The sequence below is a fragment of the Sceloporus occidentalis genome, unplaced genomic scaffold (assembly GCF_023333645.1).
Source record: "Sceloporus occidentalis isolate IW3139 unplaced genomic scaffold, rSceOcc1.0.p SCAF_14, whole genome shotgun sequence".
Classification (NCBI taxonomy): domain Eukaryota; kingdom Metazoa; phylum Chordata; class Lepidosauria; order Squamata; family Phrynosomatidae; genus Sceloporus; species Sceloporus occidentalis.
The window spans coordinates 7,810,205-7,837,528 of NW_028316994.1; the positions used below are offsets into that span (position 1 = coordinate 7,810,205).

Below are 27,324 nucleotides of genomic sequence, written 5' to 3' on the forward strand. Positions count from 1 at the left end.
GCCATGCTTGGCCCAGGCCTTCCACTGCTGCTGCCTCTGATCTGCTTTCCTACAGCCATCTTGTGCTGCTTGCAGTGTGATGAAAAGTTTAAGGAGAATGTGTCTAAACTCCGGACTGAGGTTGTGCCACGCCAAATCCATGACACCCGCCTCAAGGAGCGGGCTGAGGTCCTCCTGAAAGGTCTTGAGGGAGACTTTTTCCAGCACTATGCCACCAGCCAGTTTTCTGGCCTTGCCGGTATAGCATGATCAGAGTCAAATACTGTACATAGGTCCTTTTCAACGGATCTTTTTTGCCTGGGTGACGAATGCACACTTTCTGTCCCAACAGTATTCTGTATGTCTTTCTATCAGATAAAATGGCTCATTACTGGGAAGATGTGGTCTCATTTCCCAGTTAGCATATCTATTGTCCACTGTGAATTGCAGAATGCAGTTTAGCTGGGTGAGGCTTATGCAGGTAGCTATTGGCTAGCGCCTGTTACATCACTGCTTGCATCATTAACTTCTTTAAAGAATTGTTCTCAGCACCTTTTTAAAAAAATTACGTAGATGCTCAACACTTTTAGACCACATCAGTATAGGAGTTATTAGGGCACTTTAACAAATAAACAAACAACAAAAAAAGGAACTGGGTTCTGCTGAAGATGAATATCCTGACTTTCCCCAAAAGCATGATTCAAAGCAATTTACAAAACCGAATATAATAAAATTTTAAAGCACAGAAAGGATAATTAAAAGGTAATTAAACTGGCAATGGGAGCAAGAATGTTCTCTTCCCAAAGTCGTTAAAAAAATCATGATTTTTTTCCCATTTAATAAATCCCCTCTTTGTTACTTTTTAACTGAGCACTGGCTCAGCGTTCCCCAACCAGATGTGTTGGACTACTACCCCCATCATCCACACCCAACATTTCTGGAGATCACAAGGCCAGAGAAGCGCTAAGCCTCCACTTGCTTTGCAGCCGCCTTTGGGCTAGAGGCAAATGAGCTAGATTAATGTTCGTTATCCTACCTCCCTAAACAAGTGAGAATGAATAATCCCCTCATTTCACCTTGATCTGGGATCAGTCCCCAGAGCTAAAATGTCTGTCTTAATTTCCAAACAGGAAAATAAGTTCTTTCTCTATATGTGTATTTGAATTACAAACTTTGGGTTGGTACTTAATGCATGAATGATGCTTATTGGCACCATCAGGACATATCCCTAGTTCTTAGGTCCAAAACACATTGCAGAAATAATCCAGTTTGAGACCACTTTAACTGTCCTGGTGGCGCAGTGGTTAAATGCCTGTACTGCAGCCATTCACTCAAAACCACAAGGTTGCGAGTTCAAGACCAGCAAAAGGGCCCAAGCTTGACTCAGGCTTGCATCCTTCCGAGGTCGCTAAAATGAGTACCCAGACTGTTGGGGGCAAATTAGCTTACTTGCTGTTCACCGCTATGATCTTTGGAATAGCGGTATATAAATAAAACAAATTATTATTACTATTATTATTATTATTAATGCTAGGGAATTCTGACAAATGTAGCTTTGTGAGACATTTAGCCTTCTCTATCAGAGAGCTCTGGTACCACAATAAATTACAACTCCCAGGATTTTTTAGCACTGAACCAGGACAGTTAAAGCGGTCTCAGACTGGATTATTTCTGCAGTATGTTTTGGACGTTAGGGTCTGGCTCTGAGACAAACCTGAACTGGCAATCCCATGTAACAAAGTGATTGGCCGAAGAACATCCAGTGAAGTTTATGACTTGGTGGGAACTAGAACTCAGATCTCCACATGAATTTAACACTCTAACCACTCTGCCATATGATTTTTTAAAAATCAGTTTTTATCTGGAAAAGTATGCAGGTTATCTCTGTTTGCTGCAGACTCTCAGCTGCTGCCCTATATGCTCAGAGGTGCTCTGATCCTTCTATGTGTAAACAAGATTTGGGTGATGGCCATCACAGCCTTGTCTTTCTGTTCTTCCCAGTTAAGATCAAGGTTGATGGCCTGATTGAGGAGGTGAGGTCCACTACAGAGAGTCTCCTTCAAACCACTCTTGAAGGTGAGGATCATAACGCCTCCTTCCCTAAAATGCTCTTCTGTTGAGACTGTTCCCAAGTTGTCTCTAACCAGTACATTTGATATTACTCTGCTCAATACACTTGTCCCTCTGTATCCACGGATTCCAGCATCCACAGCTTGAAAATATTTTAAAAATATATACATTCTCAAAAGCAAACCTTGGTTTTGCCATTTTATATAAGGGACACCATTTTACTACACCATTGTATTTAATGGGACTTGAGCATCCATGCGGGATCCTGGTACCAAGCCCCAGTGAATACCAAGGGGCCAGTGTACACCCTTTCCCTAGAAAATCTCTTTTGGTTCTTGAATTAATTTTGCACAGGGCATTTGACCTCCCCATCCCAACGTATGCATTTTCTAATTCTATTCCCAGATCAGGCTTTGCTGGAAAAACTGGTTGCCTTCCGAGCAATTACCACCATGAAGCTGAAAAGGGCATTAAAGGAACACCAGATGAAAGGTATGGTTCTCTCAAGTCCCATATCCTGATAGCTGAACTTGCTGAAATGGACAAATTGGCAATTCCAATTAAGGAGAAATCCTTGGCAAAACAACTGGGAAATGTTGATATTTTTTTACATGCATTCTTATTGGGGTCAGTTTTCGGTTTTGTTGTCATTGTTGTGTGCCTCCACAAGTTGTGTCTGACTCATGGTGACCCTAATGCAAATCTATCAAATCTTGGCAGGTTTCATCAGAACTGAGTTACAATTTATGTGGTGTAGTGCTTTTCTTTTTAATGATTTAGGACTTTTTTTTAGTGATTTATAATTTATTGATAGTTTAAATTTTAACTTTTGTAAGCCATTTCCAGATTGGGAAAAGAGCAGGAAAATCATCATGACCATCATGTACTTTGCCCTTACTTCCAGCTTTTGCAAATCTGAATTGGGATTCTCTCGCTGGTTTTGAAGTTTTTTCTCTCCCTTATTTCCGCTTATTTGGGGATGGGAGAACATTTGGCCCTCCAAGTGGTTAGACTTTACCTCCTATCAACCCTTCACAGTTTAGCAAGTGGGGAAGGATGGAGGCACATCACTATCCATGCCTATATTACTTGATTTATAACAAAAATCCACAAATGGTTAGGGTATATAAAATGATTGACAGGTTGGAAACCCATCCAAGAGAAATGACCAAAGCAGAACAGGCAAAGTTACTCTTTTTTGGAGGGTGAGGTCCAAAAAAGTAACTTCCCCCAGTTCTTTGTTAAAGAAGGGATGGTGAAACAATGGTTCTTCAGACATTTGGGATTTTGACTGGTAGGCCAGGAGCTGTCCTATTTCAAAGCATCTTAAGACAGTGGGATGAAGTGGTAATGCTTCTTCAGGATGGTACCACTTGAAGACCCAAGATATTCATGTCTATTTGAAGTTCTTACAACAGTGAATGTCCTACACAAATTTAAAGCAGTGTCCCAGAATGAAAGCTATGATGAACAACTGACCTTCACATGCTGGAAAGGCTTTTCATAGGGAAGCATTCCAACACACAACCTCCTTGCCTTGAAATCTGAAGTGGTGTGTGTGTGTACACCTTTTAGTTACCTGTTATCTTATGGCAACCACATAAATTTATCTTTTCCTAGGCAAAAAATACTTAGAAGTGGTTTTGCTAGATCCTTCCTCTGAACTACAGAGTACTCTGTACCTGGTACTCTGTACCTGGTATTTATTGATGGTCTCCCATTCAAGTACTAACCAGGGCTGACTCTGCTTAGCCTCAAGATCAGACAGGATCTGGTGACTTTAGTACAGTAATTTCCCTAAACTTTGGTCCTCCAGGTGTTTTGGACTTCATCTCCCAGAAGCCCCAGCCAGCTTGGTCAGGAATTCTGAGAGATGAAGTCCAAAACATCAGGAGGACCAAAGTTTGGGAATCACTGCTTTAGGGTATTTAGGCCCCTAAAGTGGTGTTGTCCGAGGAAAGCTTTATCATCTGATTGCACAAACTGGATTTATTTTTTATTATAGAAGGGGAGTAGAGAGATGCAAACAATTGATTTGCAGACAATTGACCTTTTTGGCATGGTATATTCATTTCAGATTTTCTTTCCTCACAGCTTGTGATAAAAAAATATGTGGTAAGTTAATTCCATCTCTTTTCTGAGTATTTGAGGCAGATTTGGGGTTGGAGAATCTGGCAAATGAAAGCTAGTGTGGTGAGAGCATGTGGCTGGGGAGGCATTCAGAAAAGCAAACTGTAGTGAGCTGAGATGTCTCAGTGTGTATTGTGAATGACTGGGGGGGGGGGGGGCTTCTGGAAAAACTAATCACTGATGTCTCCAAAAGAGCTGAGAAAAAAATAGATTCTTTCTGTAGCCATTTTGAAAATGGTGTGGGGGTGGCAGTGGATATTTTAGACCCCAAACCTACAATTTCCAAGTGCTGTGTCCCTTTCATGTTAAACAATTATAGCAGTGTGATTCCACTTTGGCTGCCATGGCACCATCCTATGGAATCCTGGCACTTGCAGTTTGTTGGGGCACTAGAGCTCTCGCACTGAGACTTCTATAGATTCCTTCCTAATCCCAGAGAGAGGCTCTTTTAGGACTTCCTACTTGTACAATGTCCCTTAATATAGGATGCAGAGCTCTGATGCCACAACGAACTACAGTTCCCAGAATTCCATAACATTGAACCATGACAATTAAAGCGGTGCCAAACGGGATTATTTCAGACGTCCAGTTGCAGTCTATTTCAGATAGCATAATGTCTTGGACCTGCTTCATACATAGCTTTTTGTGGGTTTTTCGGGCAGTGTGGCCATATTCTGAAAGAATTTATTCCTTTCGCCAGCATCTGTGGCTGGCATCTTCTGAAGATGCCAGCCATAGATCCAGGTGAAATGTCAGGAATAAATTATTCCAGAATACAGCCACATAACCCCAAAAACCCACAAAAAACTATGGATGCTGGCCATGAAAGCCTTTGACTTCACACTGCTTCATACAGCTCCTTATGGTGCCAGGCTGTAGTGTGGCATTCGAGTCGGTGGTAACTGGTAAAACAGAATGTATGAAGAGTTCATCTTCATTTATTACATTTTTCAACATGACTATCTCTGTGTTCACTTTTGCATTTTTTGCAAACGATTAATGGAAAACTGACTAGTACTAGGACTCAGCTAATGAAGGAGAAGGGGTCCAAATATGTCAGGGGCAACAATGCTAGGAAAGTTACTTTACCAACAGCAGCTCCCAGAGTTGCCCTGCCAGTATGACCAATGACTACGCTGGCTAGCTTATAAGTCATGATCCTTTTCAAAAGGACACAGCCTATGCTCTAGGTGTTTGGAATTCTGTAAATCTATGGGATAAAGAGTTTCAGAAGTTGACTCAGGAGGCCCTGCTCTGTAAATATTTATATGATCAGGGTTATTTTATGGCTTGATGTGGCTTATACTTTCTTCTTCCATCCCATTCCTGGCTTGCTGCTGTTTTAGCTTACCTCAACTATCAAGTGCTTAATTGCAAAGGATGCCACACGATCGGCCCTTACTGCATGACACTAAGCCAGTGCTTTGGTAGGTACTGCTGGAAATATGTACTTGTGGGTGTACATTGAGTGTGCAATGGAAGGCATGAGGTTGCATGAGGCAGAGAAGTAGATGTGGGAGGCTGGTGCCCCTCACTCAGTACTTGCTGGGAATTATGTCCCTCAAGGTGAAGGCAACAGAAAAATAAAGCTGGCCCATCACAAGAATGGCAGGAAATGGCTCTTATTGTGCAGATCAAAGTGAAGGACCAACATGGAATTTTTTTTATAAGAATCAAGCCTTGCCCTCATTCTCTTCCACAAAACTGGGACAAAATATGCAAGACAGGATGGGGCAGCTTATCAAACAACAACAACCCCACCCGCCTAAAATATCCTCACACCACATTTTGATATTTAACTATTGCATACAGTTAACCACTATATTTCAGTTGTTGTTAATTTATATATTGCCATCAATTTACATTCTGGGATTTGTAGTTTGTTGCTTCAACCAGCTTGGCTGCCAGGGACATTTTTCAAACCCTTCAATCTGGCATTTTCCTGGTTTTTTGTGACAAATGGTAAGCCTACTCCTGATGCTCTTAAGCTGTCCGAATAGTTTGTTTACTTCTTTTGTGTTTTCCTCCTCTGGCCAGTACTAAATATGGGTTTTTGATCAGGATTAATTTATATAAATTATTTTATCAATGTGCATAGGTGTTTGCCATGTCAGCCCATACACATCTGTCAAATAAAGGGTCACCAACATGACCACAAGTTAACATTTTACACACACACATACACACACACACACCTACCTTTGACTTCTGCACAAAGTCATGACAGCCAGGTGGTGCTTCAAAGGTCCCTGAGCATATCAGTCCCACTTGATCAAAAACAGGCTTCAACCTCGGCGTTTCTCAATCTGGCACCCTTCATATGTGTTGGATTACAGGCCCCACTATTCCCATCCAGAATAGCCATTGGGAATGATGGGAATGTAGTTTAACATTTCTGGAAGATGGCAAGTTGGGAAAGGCTGCTTACGTCCCCCAAAGAATGCCAAGTCTAAAGACTTTATGTTTGAATGACTAATTTTAATATTATGGTAAAAAGCTTTAAAAATTAAGCTATACTGAATGTGGTATTTACAGAATACAAAACAGATAGTTGATGTTAGCTGCTGCTCAAAACAGGACAACTGATCTTAGATGCTATCCTCTTAATTATAGCATCGAAGTACTAGATTGCCAAAATCCATACATTTAGAAATTTCTCCTTTTCTCAAATGCTCTTGCATCTAATGGTATTTTTATTCTAGTCACTGACAAATCAGACAGGCTGTGTTCCTCTAAATTAAAACATCTGGGCTCTGGTTGTTCTAGTCTGAATTCCTCACCAGAAAATTAGAATAATCAGTGGCCAGGCATTGTAATTCAGAAGGCCATGCGTATCTGTGAGGAGGGGAGGGTGGGAGAAAGGGAGAGATTTATGTGCATGTGTTTGTGTGTGTGAGAGAGAGAAAGGTGCATGAGAACATTTGCACACTGCTGTCTCTGTACAGATGTGCACATGCCCATTAGAGCAGGGGAGCCTAAGAGAGGCACCTAAGCTGTAAGTGATCCTCAAGTCCTTTTTTTGCACACATACCTCTCCAGAATTTGTACAATAAAGCACTGTATATTGTATCAGAAGTACCATATTTCCTCAGACAGTTCGACCACAGCCCTGGGAAGGAAGTCATGGTTGAAAACCCAAGTGCTAGTGGCTGGCCCAAGATATTGTGGTGACATTTAAACCCTTAAATGCCTTGGGACCTTGATACCTGAGGAAGCACTTCTCCCTAGATGTGCCTGCCTGAGGATTTTGGTCTTCAAGGTGGCCATCCTCTCTCCCATGAGTGAGATCAATACTCTATGTTCAGACGTGGGAGAGTGCCCTCTCAGCCCAATTGTGGAATGCCTGGGATTTGTACTTTGTTGTGGCATCTGTGTTCTCTGACAGAGAAGGCTAAATATTCCACAAAACTACAAATCCCCATATTCTATAACACTGAGCCATGGCAGATAAAGTGGTGTCAATCTGCATTATTTCTGCAGTGCAGATGCAGCCAAAGTCTAACAAGTGAGGGATACTTATATTTATGTGCACACATACTTTTCAAGGGAGGGCTCTTGACCAGGGATTCTTTCCCTTTCCCCTGAGGACCACAGAAGAAAGATCAGTTCCTGAGATCTGGGAACCTTACCTGGGACTGTGTGTGTGTATTTTGCTCAGGGCATGAGCTCAAGTGGGGGAACAGAAGAGACTAGATCTTGCTGACAGAAATCTTTTTCACATGCCAAATCTGGGACTTCTCTCCTTGCAGTTGATGCCCAGGAACGCTTGTCCCTTCGTTATGGAAAGCCCCTGAAGGACCCCAATATTGCCCAAACTGGAGTTGCCATTGTCCTGTGTATGGGTGGAGTGTTCTTTCTGGTGATGGTAGGCGTGTGAGTATCACAGACAACATTTTCCCCTTCTCAGAGTCAACTGCTACCTCTTATTTCCACCCCTGTTATGAGATAGCAGTTTGAAACGAAACAAAACACAAAACCCACAAGCTGCCGATACCAGAGACAGCTCAGCACCAGCTAAGATTTAGGGTGGCTGGTGGTGGAAGTACTAACTCTCCCTTCTCCCCAGGATTGTCGTGTACTGGAGGAACCGGCTATTTGAATTTGTTTAGTAGGAAGACCTGCCTGGATACATTTAGTTGAAAGACCTGCCATCTCACCTGTAAGGGATGAATTCTGGACAGATCTCCAAACTCTGAAGCCTTGAGATTTGGCCCAGTCAACTCTGCCATAATAACCTTTGGAACCCCAAATCAGTGTTACTTCTTCTGACTCACATAACCTTCCCTCTAACTTTTTTCAGATCTCCCAGTTTTCCATAAAAACACAAAGCCCAATTTTGGTAAAATTATTCCTTTTCTGTTGTTGTTTTGGTCTGCAGAGATTTTCCTTTATTGGGGTTCGCCTATTTCCTTCAGATGTTTGGCAGCCAGCACTCACCCACACTACTGATTCACTAGGCATCACTTCCTTTATAGGAAACCAAGATGGGTTCCAAATTTGCTTTTCTTTGCTCAAAAGAGAAACATCATTCTTCCTTGTACAAGTGTCCTCTTATTTGCTCTCGCCAGTTAAAACTCAAGGCTGTGTAGGAAGGTGGTGTGGTGTTGAGCAATCCTCTGGTTTCCAGTACAGCTAATGACCGATTATTTTTTGTATCATCATCCTCTTGTGTTTAAAACACACCAAGTATCTGGAAGAGCAGTTAGGAGGGGGAGAGGGAGAGAGGTTCCTTCAAATTCTAGAACAGGAAATATTTATTTATTTCATTTGTATGCTACCTTTCTCCCAGAAGGGACCCAAGGCTGCTTACAGATTTAAAAAAACCCACAATTTTAAAACATTACAATAAAATTTAGACATGAGCATTATCTAAACATGGTAGAAAAATGAAGTGCAAAATTCTAGGGTGGTAAAGTCAATTGTTGTTGTTAACTACCCCTAAGTTGGTTTCAACTTATGGCAACTCTATGAATGAGAGCCCACCAAGACATCCTATCAATAGTTTTGCTGAAGCATTGCAAGACTCGGGGGTTGAGTCTATCCACTTGTAATGTGGTCCTCCATTTTTCCTACTGCCTCACACTTTACCAAATATTACAATCTCTTCCAATGAACCATATCTTATCATGATATGTCCAACACGTGACAGCTCCCGTTTGGTCATTCTGGCATTCTATGGTGAGTTCAGTTCAGGCTTGATTTGCTCTAGAACCCATTCATTTTTTAGGCTCTCCATATATCTGTAGAACTCTCCTCTGGCACCACAATTCAAATGATTTTCTTCGGTCCAAAACAGATTGCAGAAATAATCCAGTTTGAGACTGATTTAACCACCTTCTATGGAATTATGGGAACTGTAGTTCTGTGAGACATTTAGCCTTCCCTGTCAGAGAGCTCTGGTGTCACAATAAACTACAATTCCCAGAATTCCTTAGCACAGAGCCAGGGCACTTAAAGTGGTCTCAAACTGGATTATTTCTGCAGTGTGTTTTGGACCTCTCTGAAAGCTGTCTTCCATGTCCAGCTTTCATAGCCATACACAGAAATAAGAAATGTGATGACATAGATGGGAATGGGCTTTACCAGTTCTGATTCCAGCAAGGAATTATTATTATTTTTAAAAATGTTAAAAACTCCCTGCAGTTAGAAAGCTGACCCTTCAATGAGAAAGGTTTTAAAGTAGTCCTTTACTTGATATCCTAGCTTTCTTTCTACCACTTTCAGCATTCTCTACCAGCATTCTCCAGCCATAGTCTTGTGAATCCTAATAGGGTACAGAGATGGGTGTCAAGTATCCTTCTAAATGCCATGGGACCACAGTTTCCAACATTTTCCTCACCCTTGTCTATGCCAGTTATATTGCTGCTGGGACATACAGTCCAACAATATCTGGTGAGCCACACAATTCCCACTCCTGCAATACAGTTTTTGGCACAAATGGCAATTTTAGCTTCCTTGGGAAGAAGGGCAAGGAGGAGCGGTATGATCAGGAAAACCTAAAAGCCTGGATTCCCAGATTCCATGGGAGACTGAGGAAACACAGTGGCAGAGCCAGCTACTCACATCAACACAGCTGAAGACAGCACCACAGACTCACAAACGAGGAAGACGTAAAGCACAATTTCATTGTATTCTGCAAGGCGTTTGTCTTCCACTAGGAGGCAATAGAAACGTCTTATTAATCACTTTAAAAAGTCTAGAAAGAAATGTTAACAAATTATCATCTTAGGCAGAATTCAAAGATATAGCCATGTTAGTCTGTAGAATCAATATCCCAAGAGACCTTGTAGCACATTTGAGACTAACTGAAAGAAAAAAAGTTGGAGGAAGTAAATAGAAGTCTACAAAAGGTCATGCTAGTCTCAAAGGTGCTACAAGTTCCCTCTACATACTGGTTCTGCAGACTAACATGGCTATATCTTTGAAAGAAAGAAGTTGGCAGCATGAGCAAGTCTACCTCCTCAAATGCGTTTGGTGGAATGGAAAGCTAGGGACAGACCTATATATGCCATTAGTGTGTGAGATGTCAATTCAAATTCAAAATCCTTTGTGTATGGAAATTAAGTGGCAAGTTGGTCATTGGTGAACAAAGGCAGAGGACACTAGCCTGAGGAGAATAGGTTAGTGTGATAGTCCTCACCTCAGACAAGGTTCCTCTGTCTTTGTCCACTTCATTTCTATACACAAAGGATTCTGAATTTGAATTGACATTCTCACACACTAATGGCAAATATAGGTTTGTCCCTGGCTTTCCACTCCACCAAATGAATTTGAGGAAGTGGACTTAAGTCCAACTTCTTTCTTCCAGTTAGTCTGAAAGGTGCTACAAGAACACTTTACATACCATCTTAGGCAATTATGGACATCTCTTCTTTACGTAGAACAACTCCAAATATTTAGAGATAATTCATGCTCCCCACCCTGGCTCCCCAAAATGCTATTGGTTCAGAAACAAGAGTCAAAGCCTCAAAGCATCCCTGCCCCTTTGCTCAGGCCGTACCTCCACAGAGCTCTCCATCAAAACATTGGACAGCAATCCGTAGGCAGGTCCAGCAGTCCAAAACAGGCCCTTCAGTAATGGCTACCAAAAAGATGAACATCAAGGCTGAGAACTGGAGGCCCTTAGGGGATTGTCCATTTCAGACAGAGGAGGATTCAGGGACCGACTAGAAAAAAACTGGGAAGGGTTCAGAGGTGATTGGGGAAGGGGTTCCAATACTTACTGCAGTCCTCCGAACAAGCTGAGTTGTGGGAAGAAAAGAGAGAAGAAGAATGGTTTAGAGACCTTACACATGGAGGGTTTCTTTCTTAGTTCTTATGCAATTCATGATTTTATGCTCACCAGTCAACAATGTAAAGTCCCATTTTCTCAGATGAAAAATGGGACAAATGTGGCCAAGCAACATCAGTGTGTGGTCAAGATAACAAAAGTTATCAATGAGGAATAACACACAAGCTAGCCACCAATCCTAGCTGATATGATTGAAGTTGTAGTCTATTTACATCTAGAGGGCCACAAGCTGTCCACCTTTTCTGGATGTAAATGCACCTGTTTTTAATTTGCTTTGGTTAAGACAATTCAGTGGCACTTCAGTTTTGTTGTTTCACTACCTGGAGACCTCACTTAAGCGGCAATCTTTAAAGCAATAAGCTTTAATTTTATATGTCAGTAATTGGCTAAGCTCCTATATTGAGAAGATAGATCATCACTTTACACTCATGGAGTGACATGGTGGTGGCAGAACGCCATCTTGTGCATGAATTGTGCTGTTGCACAACCAAATGTGTAACCAAAAACACATGCTCATCTGCATGCACGGTGTGCATTTATTTCAACATGTACAATGCACATGTTCAATGACACCTTATGCGGAACTTTGCTTGCACATTTCACATTGGATCTAAATGTCCATTTTTTTCCACAGGAGAACTTACACATACATAAGACATCAAAAGGATTCTGGCTATTATTTGTGTCCTTATCTTTCTTAATCTAGTTATATAATTTGTATTTGTATGTCTATCTTAGCTCCATATCAGTCATTTTTTAAAAAAGAAACCTATGGTGCATTGGGTTTTCTGTATCTCATATTGAAGCTATTCCTCCTAGGAAGCACTGTGCCTGTCATTCCTTGAGGGATTGGTACCAAAGTCGGCGAATTTCTCCAGCGTCTGTTGCATGTGATTTTGCAGGAAGACCCTAAGCTTGTACATAGAGAGTTGCCACAGGAAAACCCCTAGATGGAAAAAAATGAGAAAGAGGCTATTGCAAAGCAAAGAGACCTGTGAATTCTTAATGGACCAAGTTACAATTCTAGCGTGGAAAAATTGGGGGACTTTGAGTTCAATTGGAGTGGGGACATACTTTCCAACATTTCACAGATGAAAACTGGTACATGTGTGTCCAAGCCACATCAGAGTTTGTTCAAGGTGGCAAAACTTATTAATGAATAAGAATGCACAAGCCAAGAGGGGCTGGAGCATTGCTTTTGCCTGAGACTATTGGGAAGGGTAAGATTCTGCTCACCTCTCACCTCACTAAGAAGTAATCTGAATGCAAACTGCTTTTGCACTTTGAACTCAATTTCCAGCAACTGAGGTTCAAAACACATTGCAGAAATAATCCAGTTTGAAACTGCTTTAACTACCCTGGCTCAGTGCTAGGGAATCCTGGGGATTGCAGTTTATTGTGGCACCAGAGCTCTCTGACAGGGAAGGCTACATGTCTCACAAAACTACACTTTCCAGTATTCCCTAGCATTGAGCCAGGGCAGTTAAAGCAATCACAAACTAGATTATTTCCCCAGTGTCAGATCTGAAGTAGCCTCAGGATAAAGGGAGGAAACAGAAGGAGAGAGCAAGCAGCTGGAAAATTTTAAAGATAACTGGACAAGTGGGATGACAGAGGAGTAATAGGGACCGTCCTTCCCAAATTGGGACAGTTGGAGAGTATATGCGGAAACTGCAGTTTATGAGGACATGTGGCCCCAAGAGTTAGGGTTACAATTTTTTTTGAGAAATAATTTCCCCCCACATGCCTCTCAATGACTTTCTGAGGATGCTGGGTGCTGTTTCTCTACAGTTTTGTTTTGTTTTTTGTCTTTCCCATTCCCCCCTCCCCAAGATATATTAGGCCAGGGAGAGCCAGACATTGCCCATGCCCCTAGTAATTGGGAGCACTTTTATTTATAAAAATAATAATGAGACTGAGAGGATCCACAGACTGGCCATTAAGGCTGGTCTGGGGACAGAGTCGGGGCATGGCATCCCCATGGCCGGCGGCAGCATCATAGCACTCCTCTGGTACTGCATCTACATGATGCAGCACCAAAGGAGCGCAAAAAAGCTGTGCACTGGTGGCTATGACACCCTTTCCAGGGCACAAAAAGGAGCTGCTTTTTGCAGCTACTTTCTGCATGGTGGAAAGGAGAGATTGGGGCTGCAGCATGCAGTTGCCATGGCCCCAATCCAGTGCAGATAGAGGCGGCTGCAGGCCGTCCCTTAGAGGCGGTCTGACAGCCCCTGAGATAGAATTGGTTTTGCTAATTAAATTGTAATCAATGTTTTGAAATTTGCACCTAGCCATGTAAGTTAACATACCTACCCAAATTGCATGCAGATATGCCTTTTCTCTCTTCTAGATGTTTAAGTGGTATTTCTATATGAATTACAAAATCTATATGATGCATACCAGGGCTACTTACATGCTGCATAATTGGGCCACCTTACATGGTTGTTAATCTGAATTTGACTTAATGGGTCCATCAGTCATCTTGATCCAGTTTACGTTTGTTTTGGAGCAAGACATGGGTACAGTGGATAAAACTTCAAGCTTTTGGATACCTGCTCCTTCCCTACAACCTGGCAGCTTCCAGATATGATGACCTACAACCTCCCACCCCCCATTTTCAGACAGGATTGATGAAGATGATGGAATGTGTAGTTCAAGGTATCTGCTGAGTTCTACATTTAGGAGAACAGTCTAAATCTCTCTGTGTTATTAATTTTTAGAGTTTACATTTATGATATCTACATGGAGGCTTAGTATATGAAGGCAAGAGGTGCTAATTTCAGCTGTAAACCCAATAACCAAAATTTTCCACATCATACCTTTCCATGTGCTGTTGTTTATCTCTCGCAAACGGCTGATAATATCTGATTTAAGAGACATCACTCCACGTACATCTGGAAGGAGACATGCACAGATTTAATTCTACAATTGTGATACTAAAGCCAGAGCCTGGGAAAGTTATTTTTAGACTGCAAGTTCCCAGAATCCCCCAGTGAACATGGTCACCAGCCATTCTGCCTGCAGGATTCTGAGAGATGTAGTCCCCAAAGGTAACTTTGCCAGTCTCCGGACACTTTTCTTTTTCTAACCCCACTAATACTTCTCTGTTCAGGTCGCACCGAGTACTCTTTCATATTTCTTTTGGAGGAAGGTGCTATGCAAATCAGCCAGGGCCTGGACGTGCCGTTCGATTAGGGTGTAACGGTCGGGTACATCTTCTGGCAACATTTCCTTCATTAGGGTTGCCACAGAGTCCAAGAAACGGCGGTCGCATTGAAGGCACCCAGCTGTTGCTTTGAAGGATAACAGAAACAGGGGGAACACGGACAGGAACCGAGGCACCATGGCAGCGGTTGCGCTATGAGGGCCAGATATCATATCCAAGGCAACTTTCCTTCTGAAGCAAGGAACTGTCTGAAAGACAACTAGTTCCATCGCACAGGGAAATGTTACCAAGGAGAGACAGCATATAGGCAAATGTTGTTGGCGTCAGTCTCTGTGATGCTAGCTATAGAACAGGAAGTGATGTCAGTAGCCCAGTTGTGAAGCTAGAAGAAGAATGTTGAACTGGCATCTGACTTTGTTCAGGCTTCCATGGCTAAAGCATCTCTGCTAGGATTCCTGGCCTGGGCTCTGCCTATGCAGGTGGCTGGCACATGCCTCCGCTGCTGGCCAGATGCTGTTGCACACTTTGGCTACGATGCATATCTGCTGCTTGATCGGGATTCAGAAGCCACTCGAAGACTGGTGAAAATTTTCCTGGAAAGTCCTAGTGGCTCCAGCGGCAGAATGTATTTGGGTATAAAATAGGGATAGACCAAGTTGGGATAGCGTAGTGGTTTGTGTTGGATACGATTCTGGAGACCAGGGTTCGATTCCCAGCTTGGCCATGGAACCCACTGGGTGATCTTGGGCAAGTCACATGCTTTCAGCCTCAAGGGGAGGCAATGGCAAACCTTCTCTGAACAAATCTTGCCAAGAAAACCTCATTATAGGGTCATCTTTGGGTCACCATATGTTAGAAACGACAAGGCATACAAGACATATAAATAGACAGGAATCTAAGCCTATATGGGGCTACACTGGTCCCTCATGAGACCTTAAGAATACTGGACACACATCCTGCCAGGGCCCAGCACAAAACACCACAGCTTCCAATCCCCAGTGCCATTTCTTCCATATTTTTCATTTTCCCCTTCAATTCTTTGGCCCACAAATGTCTTCTGTGGCATTTTTGCCCATCTTTGTCACCCAAGAGGCTCCAGAAATGTGATGACCCTTGGGGTCATTTTGGGGCAAAAAAAAAAAAGAAGAAGAAGACCTGGGGGCTGGAATGGCACGCAGTTCACAGCCTTGCACTTTGTCCCCCCCCCCCCCCCGGAGAGATATAAAGGAAGATAAAGGCCTAACAACCTCTCTTCAGACAATAGGAAGGGCAGTCCTGGTGACCTTGCCCGCAATGGCAGAAATAAAGGAAGATAAGGGTCAAGCAACTTTCCATGAGATGTTAGGAAGTTTTTATGACTGCCTCTGTTTCAAAGTCCTAAAGTACATATAACCATTTCCTACAACCCTTTTCTGAAATTGTTGTTTTTTGCCTTCAAGTCGTTTCCAACACTCCTACTTTGATTGTCACAAATCACATCACAACCACAATATGTCGTTTTTAAAAACTTGCCTTCTGGTTAGGAACAAAAACTTTGGAATAGCAATAGCAGCTTCATTTATTAGGAATAGTGCAGAAAAGAAGGGGGGAAACTGTGAAATCTGACATGATTGGCAAATCACAGGAAATTTGTTAACACTGGAAATTTGTGTTGCCTTTAAAATGCATCTATAACGATAACTACTCTTTTTTTTGGGGGGGGGGGGGAGAACCAAACTATAACTATCTTCAGCAGTAACTTTCCAAATTCTGAAACAGATCATCCTTCCCTAATCTGGCATCTGCTGGTTGGATTGGACTACAATATTAATCTAGCTACAGCTACCACAGAAGTTTGAAATAGACAAATGAACTGTCATGTTATTCCTAGTGTTTTCTGCCGTGTGGGAGGCTATGTTCAGAAGAGAGGATTAGGCCAGGAACGCCAAGCTTCATTTATTTTTTGTCATCTGCCTTTATTTCTGCAGAACGAGACCATATGGAGCGTGAAGCTGGGAATCTTTTTCTCCACCTTGAAAATATTATTCAGAGAAGCGGGAAAGGTAGGAGCTGATTCTGTGCCTTTCCTTCTGGACTTTCCTGCAGTGAAAATATTATTAGGTGGGAGCTGAGTTTACTGTCAAAGCGCCTCCTAGCCCCAATATTATTTCTGATATAGTTCTCAAATAATTGTATCTTTTCCAGGAAATAGCTGTTTACAATTTTGTAACTGCCTTGTTCAAATTGTACAAAAAAGGAGAAGTATAAAATCCCTGCAAACTGTTATGGCTTTCTTGGGGATGGAGGGAAGATTTCACCCACATTAAGCAATGCTATTCAGGCTTCCAGAATAGCATTACAGGAGTTCCAGATCAGCATGATATCCAGGGTGTATCCATATTACGGTATACAGTTTTAGCAGTTTGATACTACTTAACTGCCATCTGAATCCTACAAAATCTGAGATTTATAGTGTGCTGAGATATTTACGTTCTAGGAAATGTGATGTTTCTTCATGTAGGAGCTGCCACAGCCCCCTAATTGTTTTAGGGCTGTTCTTTTTTGCATCTTTGAATCTCACAATGGCCTGGAAAAGTGACATCTCAGGCAAGGAACATACTTGGTGTCCTTCTCCATTTGTTAAGAACAATACAAACTCAGATTCACTTTTATGAAATTAAACAGAAAACATGACTGTGAACATTATAGCTTGGAACATTTAGGAGGGTTTTTGGGGGGTTGATCAGGTGATCACTGGCTACTAAATGTCCATCTGACTTTATCCTTTCTTTATAATTTACACTCAGCAATTGGAAATTACTTTTGGGGACCAGTACACCCACAATCCCATTAGCTGAGGGATCTGGGAAGCATTGTTCAGATTTGCAGTTGTTCCACACACCTTTTTAAAAATATAATCCACAGATCATGAACGCCTTCTGAGGGAGGCAGAGCAGGAAAAAGAGAATTTTGTCAAGAAATTAGATGAGGCATCTCAGTCTTTTATGAAAGAAAGTAAGTGGCATTCCATTCAGTTTGTGTTGATAAAAGATCCAGATACACAGGAAGCTCTTTTATGCTGAGCAAGCTTGTTGGTCATCTAGCTCAATATTGTCTACACTGAGTAGCGGCAGATCTTTTGGCCAGGACCAGGCCTACCATTAAGCAAACTCAACCAGACATGGGCATCATTATGGTGGTGCAGTGATACACTGGTGGAAAGGGGCTCCCTTCCATATCTGGCAACTGCTGGCCAGATGGGAAAACCGTCTCCTCTTTCTCCCTCCTGGCCAGCAGCTCTGCCAGACGTGGAAAAGGCTGCAGGGTGGCAAGAGCAACCCACCCCCACCAGCAACCACTGGTGGGATTGGGCTGCTTTCTGGGCTTGGTGGGTCTGCTAGCTAAGTGGCAAAGAGAACCCCTTCCCTCACCCACCCACCCAGCAGCTCTGCCAGACTTGGAAAAGGCTGTTGAAGAGTAATGGGCTGGTATTAAAAAGGATCCTCACTCAGTGGCATCCCTGCATTGGATGTCACCCGGTGCGAGGGGAAGGCTTCTGGGGTCAGTGGGCACTCCCTCCCCCTGTGCCACCACATCCTTTTCTCAATGAGGAAAATGATGGGATGGCATAGGGGGAGTGGGAGCATTGTGGGGGAGCACGGGGAAAGAACGAGGGGAGGAAAAGCGCTCGTGGGGGCAGAACAAGGGGAGCATGGGGGAAGGGCCCGACTGGGCCTCACTCTCCCCCTTCTGGGGTGTCACTTGGTGTGGGCTGCACCACCACACCTCCTAGTGACACCACTGTCTGCACTTGATGTCAAATATACTATGCATACTACAGAGACCATTGCTATGAACCCTACATGGCTTAGGTCCACTATCTGAAAGACTGTATTTCCCCTTACCAGCCTGCAACGGTCCTAAGATCTAGTTAGGAAGGCTTTATCTCTGTCTCACCACCATTACAGTCTTGTTGGGTGAGGAGACAAGAGAGAGCCTTCTTGGTGGTTGCTCCTACCTTCTGGATTGCCCTTCCGTGGGGGCTAGGCGGCTCCCTGCCTGTTTTCCTTTTGCTGGCAGGCAAAGATGTTTTTATTCAACCAGGCTTTCAAAGTACAGTGTGTCTGCCCCAACAGAATTGAGCATCCATGGACAGCAAGCCCCATTGACTTTAATGGCCCTGTGTGTGCACGTCACAGGAGAGCGTCCATGCACACAGCCATTGGAAACTATGGGACTTGATGTATTGTGGTTTTTGCCACCCAGGTGGGGGTCCAGAATGGAACCACAGCAGATCAGAAGGGCCCACTGTATAATTGGGTCACAGAGGCCTTTATATGGGGTGTGTTTTAGTTATGTTTTTAATTTTTGTTTATGTAATTTTATATTGTATTTAGCTAGTATATATTAGTTGTCTTTTATATTTTTATTGTAATTGTTTAATGGATTTAGCTGTGAGCTTCTGGGGAGAAAGGCAACATAGAAATGAAATACCATTGAATGTATGGACAGCTAGTTGTTAGTAACTGATTGAATTTTTATTGCCAGAAATGGGGAAAGAGGCTTGTGGAAGTTTCTGCTTCAAGTACCTAAAGAATCTGACTGGTATTTAGTGTTGTGCACCTTGAAATTTCTGTTTTATCTCAGATGCCAAAATGCCTTGAGATCCCTCAAGATTTCTAACAAGAGTCTTTCTTCATCCTACTTAAAAATGACAGCAAGTGAATTTGGAGCCATCTATTTTTGGATCCCATGCTGCTGAACTATATTCTGCAGCCATGCTGATGCTAAATTCAGAAATCGTGACATACGCTCCATTTTCAGTAATTTTAGTAGCTGCTCCTTTTCTGGAAAGGAGAAAAACTGGACATGCTGAAATTCTGTCTTCTGTGCCAGTCGTGTAGGCATACAAACTCCGTTCTCTGTTACAGCTGGTTCCTTCAGTTCTTGCCACATATCCTTTGAAAGCAAGGATGGGACATCTGGTCTATCTGAAACCATCTGTGTACTACTGGGTTGAGGAAGGATGGACCAGGAGATAAAGGTGCTCCAGGCAGATTCCTAGAAATGGAACGATGCAGAGCCTTCTCAGTTGTGGCCACAATATTGTTAGAATCAATAATGTCTGGTAGCTCCAATATCTGTGCTGTGGTCAACCCATTCTGGGTTTCCATCTGAACTTTAAAGGAACTACTGAAAGTGCTGAATTAATTTTTTTGAAGAAGGCTCACTACTTTTGGTGATTCTTTTGAAGTTTGGTCTAAAACCTGGTGTAGATTCACAACCCAGTTGACAAATGCGCTGACGTGAATTAGAATCCCATCTAAAAATGGAGAGCCACTGGGGTGCAGTGGTTGAGCATTGGACTCTGGAGACCAGGGTTCAAATGCCGCCTCTGCTGGGTGACCTTGGGCATGTCACACTCTTTTAGAGAATGGCAAGAGCAACCCCACTCTGAAAAACTTGCCAAGAAAACCCTGTGATAGGGTTGCCTTAGGGTCACCAGAAGTCAGAAACGACTTGAAGGCACACAACAAAACCAACAATGGTCAATGACATCTTAATTCAGACATATAGACAGTAACAGATATTGATACTGTGCTATTATTTTTAATTAGGTTTATGTTATTGTGTAAAGACTAAGCTAGATCTTACCAGCAGACAAGTGCAGTGTTACCTCAGAAATCCTTTTTAACCAGGAAAAGCTGCTTTTGAAGTGGATCTAAGAAGCAACACCTGTTCTGTGGGCAGAATGTTTAACCCTTTCACTGTTGCCCTTTCAAGGCCTGTTTATGGATTTTAATCCACTTTGGGTGACTGTGAAAATGGAACCATATTAAAGAATAAAGGTGTGTTTGTAGGGATGGGGAGGGTTTGGTGTTCTGTCTACATTCCACCTTTCTTCCAATGAAGACATGGCTCTCCACTCTGCTCTCTTCATCTTCACAACAACCCTGTGAGGTTGGCTGGGATGAGAGAGAATGAGTGGCCCAATATCACACGGTGGGTTTTATGTGCATTGGGGACAAGATCTTGGTATCCCAAGTCGCACCTCATCCTTCTTTCTCACATGGATCTTGCATGAGAAGAGGTGGCTTCAGGGTTCTTGGGCGCTGTGCACTGTGTAGAGACCAGCCATGAGAATGTAGTGGAAGCATAAAATCTAAAAATACAGTGGGCTCTTGGTATCTGCTGAGGTTTAGTTCCAGCCCCCCCTCCTCCCCAGGATACCAAAATCTGTTGATGCTCAAGTTCCATTAAATCCAAGGGCATAGCAAAATGGTGTCCTTTATATAAAATGGCAAAGTGAAGGTTTGCGTTTTGGAAACCTTCAAAATTACAGAATAATTTGTTGTAGGGGTTATGATTGGGTAACAGAGGCCTGGGTTGGTTCACCTGCAGCTATTGGGTTGGGGAAAATTTAAACAGATGATTCTCACCCTTGCATACTAATTCCTTTGTTGTTGTTTTTGTCTCCTCTCCATTTTCCACCCTCACAGTATGCAGTTTCTCCTGCGGTGAGTCCGTCTGTCTAAACCAGATGTGCCTCTGTCTGGCCATCTGCTGCTTGGTGTGTGTGTGTGTGTGTGTGTGTGCATGTGTGTGTACATTTTCAGTTTGCTTGCTTAGGTGCATATCTATGTGTGTCAAGAGAATTGTGAAATATAGAAGTTGGGTAGGACGGAGGCACCCATCCATTCTGCCTTCCTCCAAACTGGACTCCTTTCCTTCCCTCTTTGTGTTCTGGGTTCAAAAAGCAGAGTTCAGACAGCACAGACATTTTGAAAAGATATAGGCGCTACTTGGAAATATGACTTTTGGGGGGACTACTCTTCCTTGAATGTTCCAGTCATGGTTTGGATAAAGGAATGTTCCAAGTACAACATTACAACTGAAACTGAGATGGACAAGCAGAGGATGGAATTGATACCCAATGTTGGTGAAAGAGTGGAAGTAACTAGCTGGAAGATACTTGGAAGTAACTCCTTTTGTCAGTAGCAAATACTACAATTGTAACAAAACAAAGGATAATGCTACTCTTTATGCATTATATAATATTTAACATACTTTTATAGTTTTGGGTGTTTGATTCCATTAAACAGTGGTGATGGTGGAGTCCTGTTTCACCTTTTCAGGAGAAAATGAGGTTGCTGGGAAGCAACTGTGTTTTTCAGTTACTTTTAAGACTGCCAGGCAAAATTGAATGTAGCTTTCTATGTTCTGGTTAGTTACCAGCAGGATCTGATAAAACTATCCTCCATTTCATCCTGGAAAGAGAGCAGCCTATGCTGTTGTAGCATTAAGGCAAACAATCCAGAAATTAATGTGCATTTGTAGTTGCCAAAATGGCATCTCTACCCTCTTCTTCTTTATATTGGCTCCTTTGACATCAGTGTGAAGAGTTCAGGATGTTAAGCTCTTAATGTGCTTGTGGATACAGAACTGCACTTGGGGAAGTAATTCTAGAAATACTAGAAATGATGATAATCTTGTCTATACATTTTGTGGGGTATATGCATTGACAGTTCCATGTAAGCATCCATGAAGCCAAAGCAAGGAAGCTAGTGATTATTTCACTTAAATTTAAAGGGTCAGATCCAGACATAATCATACTTAGAATGTGTTGTTAACTGCCATCAAGGTGACTTCAATTTATGGTGACACCTATGAATGAGTGACTTCCAAATCACCCTATCATCAACAACCTTGCTCACAATATGGCTAAAGTACAACCGTATTGGCTTAGTCATCTTGGCTTCTAGGGAGAGTTCAGGCTTGATTTGCACTAGAATCCACTTTATCTGTCTTTTTAGCAGCCCACTGTATCTGTAGAACTCTTCTCCTGCACTACATTTAAAATTAGTTAATTTTATTTCTGTCAGCTTTCTTCCCTGTCCAGCTTTCACAACCACACATAAAAATTGGAAATACCATGGCATAGGCAACCCAAACTTTAATATTCAATTATGTATCTTAACGCATCAGGATCTTGTCTATTTCCTTCATAGTTGGTCTTCCAAGGCCTTGTTTTCTGATTTCTTGGTTACAGTCTCCATTCTGATTAATGCTTGAGCCAAGGTATGGAAAAACTTGAACTATCTCAATGTCTTCATCGTCTCCTTTAGAGTTGTATAAATAATCTGTGTAAATCTGTCTTTGAACTTTCATCCTTGACTTTCTTCAGTAATTGTTCCAACGCTTTGCTACTGGCTGCTATTAGTATAGTGTCATCTGCATATCTTAAATTGTTGATGTTCCCTTCTCCAATTTGCATGCTTCCTTCCTCCGAGTCTAATCCTACTTTACATATATGTTCAGTGTATAAATTAAACAGATAGGGTGATAAAATGCAGTCTTGCATGATCTCCTTGCCAATTGGAAACCATTCCATTTCTTCATTTTCTGTCCTGATGACAGCCACATTACACATTAGGGAAATTAAATGTTGTGGCATGCCCATTTCTTCAAGCAAGATCCATTTTTTAAAAATGATCTACACAGTCAACAGGTTTGCTATAATCTATAAAGCACAGGTTGATTTTCTTCTGCAATTCTTTGGTGTGTTCCATTATCCAAGGTTTATGTCTGCAATATGATCACTGGTGCTCTTCCTTTCCTCACCAAAACCTTGGATATCTGGCATTTCTTGCTCCATATATAGGAAGTTTTTGTTGTACAATTTTGAACACCAGTTTGCTGGCATGAGAGATTAATGCAATGATCCTGTGATTACTACAATTCCTGGTGTTCCCTTTCTTGGGGATTGGAATATAAACAGTTCCCATTTGTGGACCAGTCGCTTTCCAGATTTGTTGACAGATTTTAGTTAGACTTGGAGTAGATTCTGTCTCTGAAAATTGAAGCAGCTCTATTGGTATGTCATCTGTTCCTAGTGATACATTTCTGCCAAATGATCTGAGTGCAGCTTTTATTTTACTTTCAAAAATTGTAGGTTCATCTTCAAACCATTCTTCCTTGAATGAACCTGCCATACTTTCATCCCTTTTATATCATTCTATAGTGTATTGTTTCCATAATGTAAAATATCCCCCTGCATGTTGTATAGTATCTCTACTCTTGGTTTAAATTTCCCTTTGATTTCCTGGATCTTGTGGAAGAGGTCTTTTGCTCTTCCATTTTTGTTATCCTCTGTTTCTCTACACTGATTATTATAGTTCTCCTTGTCTCTGCACCCAGCTCATTGAACAGTTGCATTCTAGTTTTTGGGTCTGTTTTTGTCACCTTTTACTTTTGCTTCTTAACTTCCTTTAACTGTAATCCATTGAGGTTTCTCCTTACCTTTGGATATTTAGTGTCTTTTTGCATCCCACCCTGACAATGTCCCTGGCTTCAGTCCAAGGTTCTTCTACCTCCTGGTCAATTAGTCTGAGTATCTATATTTTACAATACCTTTCAATTCTAGTGCCTCCCACAGCTCAATACATTAGTTATGGTGCCACTGCTGTTGTCTCTGAGAGATCCTCCGTCAGTGTCATCCTCATTATTGCTGCTGCCCATTAACTGTTTGGTACATTTAGTCTGCATCCTTAGCAAATATCTTTCTAACATGGAAGACTCTACCAACAGTACTGCTACCAGCAGCGTAGCTGATGTCCATACTTAACATAGACATATTGAAAACAGTGACTTAAATTACAGTACATCAGTTCCCATTAATATCAGTATGCCAGCTCTAAGTATGCCCAGGCCTAGCTACAACGCAAAGTGTTTAACAAAGTCTGGATCCCACTCATTAACAACTTTGTGTCAGTGGTTTGAGTTGGTTTGGAATACCAAACCATGGTTTGCACTAACGAACCATACTTGAGACTGAATCATAATTTGTGTATCAGAAATGCTAGCAAATCATGATTTGTGTGGCTGCTCCCTTTACTCACCTTTCCTGAGAATCCCCAGATCCTATCCCAAGACATGGCCTCTGAGATAAATACTCCAAACTATGTATTTTTGGTTCATGTGGGATGCCAAACCACAGACTGTCCAAATCATGGTTTACAAACCTATTTCAGACTGTCTTCAGATCCTAGCTTGATGGAGACCCACTGATCAGTTTTGGTTCAGATGTCACAAGCCATGATTTGTCATTCCATTTGAACCAACCATAATTTTACTTAATGTCTGAATCATTGCATGATTGAATCTAACTACCCCTTGGCATTTCCATAGGCCAGTCCCGGTATCGTCCCTATGAAGTAGCACATTGCAAAAGCTGTCAGCTTCTCAGAGCTCCCTGCAATGACCCCATGGTATGTGCAGGTAAGCATCTCTCTCCAACTTTCTCCGCTATCCACCCCTTCTCTAAACAGCATGTACTCTCATTTCTGTGCACCAGCTAGTACAAACCGAAAATGAAAATGAGGCAATAGCTACCACAAGGGGCTTGAACTTTCTTGAACTAGAGATTGCCTTGGATGCCTCCAAACTCTTTTTCTCTTTTTGCTCTGCAAGGCTGTTGTGCACAAATAAAACATATATCTACACTATCCTGCAATCCTTATGGGTCTAGTGGGAAATAACTGTAAACAACAAATCTTAACATAATTCTGCAGACTAATATAAACCACAGGCCCTTGACTTCAGCTGCCCTCATCTATGACCTCTCCTATGACTGCATTAAAATGAGCACATTTTTCACATCTGTAATTAACTGAGTTAAAGCAAGGCTGGTGGGGCATAGAGCAGTGGCATTAGGTCTGGGTCTGCTAGCTGAGTTACCCTTGAGATTTTCTCTCTTTCAAACTAATCTAATTTACATGGTGGCTGGGAGGATAAAAATAGGAGCTGAGGGGGGAAAGCATTATGTATGTACTATTAGAGGAAGGATAGTATGAAAATTCAAAGCAAGAATGGTCTTCACCCATGCTCTATACTGGTGGTATTTTGGCCTCCAGATCCATCTCCCCATTGATATCACAGCCACCATGACAGTGATCATTGTACCTAAAACTGTAACCCCAGAAACATACATTTCTTCCTTTGGATGAGGCCTGCAAATCTACTCTATTGCCTTAAGAATGTCTGTGTCAAGTGAACCAAAGGGGCAGGGGCAGAAACTCACATCTTCCATGGCACTGCATTCAAGAAGCCCTTGCTAACATAAGCCTGAGGGCAGGGAACTGTCTAATTAAAAATAATAATTGTAAGCCGCTCTGATAGCCTTTAGGGCTGAAGGGAGGGGTATAAGTACTCTAATAAAATAAATAAATGTAGTCACATCTCACTCAGAAGAGGAGGACCTGATTCCTGCAAAGTATCCTGTACCACTGTACACAGTGTATCCTAGCTATCACTTTAAAATGTGAATACTGTTGAAATTAAAAGGAGTGTTTCCACCAACTCTTATTAGAAATAACTGTGCCCTCTCCTCTTCCCTCGCTGAGTTAATTGAGTGAAAACTGCATTGGCATTGGCACTTTGAACTCAGTTTCAAGTAACTGATGCAAGCTGAGGAGAAAAGGGGAAAGAGGAGACAGAAACAGGAATATTTTAAAAGTAGCTGAAAAAGTGGAATGACAGTGGATTAATAGGGACTGCCCTTGCCATCTTGAGACAGTTGGAGAGTATGCTACAGATAGATACAATGGGCCCTTGGTATCCGCTGGGGTTTGGTTCCAGGAAGCACCGTGGATACAAAAATCTGTGCATGCTCAACTCCCATTAAATATAATGGCATAATAAAATGGTGCCCCTTATATAAAATGGCAGAATCAAAGCTTACCTATGGTAATTGGTATATTTTTAAAGTATTTTCAAGTTATGAATTCTTGAAACTGTGGGTAAAAAATTGGTGGATGAGGGCTGACTGTACTTACTGTATTTTATAGTGTCTATTTAAATTGTTACCAGGCCTCTATCACCATTATCTTCCTGTCTTGCCTCTTCTTCTTTTTTTACAGGACCTCAAGTTCTGATAGCAGTGCTGCTGACATTTCTATTCTTACTGGGTATAGGAGGTGGAGTTTGGTGAGTTCTTAGGCACTTTAAGAGGCTGTTGCAAAGTGGATAATATATTTGAAACATTTTGAAAATAGAAGGCACTTGTCATGATTTTCTTCATCAAATTTTGCTCACTGCCTGGGTGGTGCAGCTAAAGTATAACCTTCTTGTTGCCTCTCTAAAGACAAGCTGTATTTACAGTTCCTGTCACTTTGACCACAGGTATTACCGTCGTAAGAAAAAGGCAGCAGGAGAAGGAAAGGACCAAGATGAGGACGACAAAGAGAGTTCAGGGAGTTCAAAAAGCACTGAGAGCTCAGATGAATGGGAGAGCTCTGAGGAGTCAGAAGAAGCAGTCCGAGATTCCAAATCACGAAATGTCTCAAACCTCCTAGCATCAGGCTCCAGAGCGGGGAAAATCCGAAGCCATCCACATTATGAGAACGTAAACACTCCGCATTATGAGAACCCTCCACCTTTTGACATCCCAAGTCCTCCACCTTTTGACATCCCAAGTCCTCCACCTTTTGACATCCCAAGCCCTCCACCATTTGACATCCCAAGTCCCCCACCATTTAATGCTAGATATTAAACTGTTTACCACAATGATTTCTTTGCACCAGTTTTGTCTCTATAATATGTTGTCTTTTTTGCTCTTTCGTGTAAGCGTGTAGCCTGAACTATTCTGGTGTACTAAGCTAAAGCCATCTCATATTGTACCAACACAAGTGTATCTCAAACAGATTAACAA

General features: G+C 42.1%; 3 protein-coding genes across 3 annotated transcripts; 2 read left to right on the forward strand and 1 right to left on the reverse strand.

Moving 5' to 3' along the window:
• The first annotated feature begins 3 nt into the window (after nucleotides 1–3).
• On the forward strand, nucleotides 4–8,437 carry IZUMO2 (IZUMO family member 2). Its single transcript, XM_089481238.1, has 7 exons — nucleotides 4–238; nucleotides 1,981–2,055; nucleotides 2,455–2,541; nucleotides 4,144–4,164; nucleotides 5,526–5,606; nucleotides 7,929–8,052; nucleotides 8,246–8,437. Exons 1-7 carry the CDS (start codon nucleotides 4–6, stop codon nucleotides 8,286–8,288), a joined length of 666 nt encoding a protein of 221 aa, XP_089337364.1. The 3' UTR covers nucleotides 8,289–8,437.
• A 65-nt stretch (nucleotides 8,438–8,502) lies between these two features.
• IZUMO3 (IZUMO family member 3) lies at nucleotides 8,503–14,815 on the reverse strand. The gene is made up of 7 exons (XM_089481214.1): nucleotides 14,590–14,815; nucleotides 14,290–14,364; nucleotides 12,327–12,416; nucleotides 11,403–11,420; nucleotides 11,180–11,260; nucleotides 10,243–10,333; nucleotides 8,503–8,869 (listed from the first exon to the last, which is right to left on the reverse strand). Exons 1-7 carry the CDS (start codon nucleotides 14,813–14,815, stop codon nucleotides 8,812–8,814), a joined length of 639 nt encoding a protein of 212 aa, XP_089337340.1. The 3' UTR covers nucleotides 8,503–8,811.
• On the forward strand, nucleotides 14,814–27,199 carry TEX51 (testis expressed 51). Its single transcript, XM_089480807.1, has 9 exons — nucleotides 14,814–14,822; nucleotides 15,023–15,269; nucleotides 16,604–16,678; nucleotides 17,541–17,630; nucleotides 21,116–21,133; nucleotides 24,804–24,893; nucleotides 26,534–26,600; nucleotides 26,796–26,952; nucleotides 27,016–27,199. The coding sequence occupies exons 1-9, from the start codon at nucleotides 14,814–14,816 to the stop codon at nucleotides 27,163–27,165; spliced, it is 903 nt and encodes a 300-aa protein (XP_089336933.1). The 3' UTR covers nucleotides 27,166–27,199.
• Nucleotides 27,200–27,324: the final 125 nt, after the last annotated feature.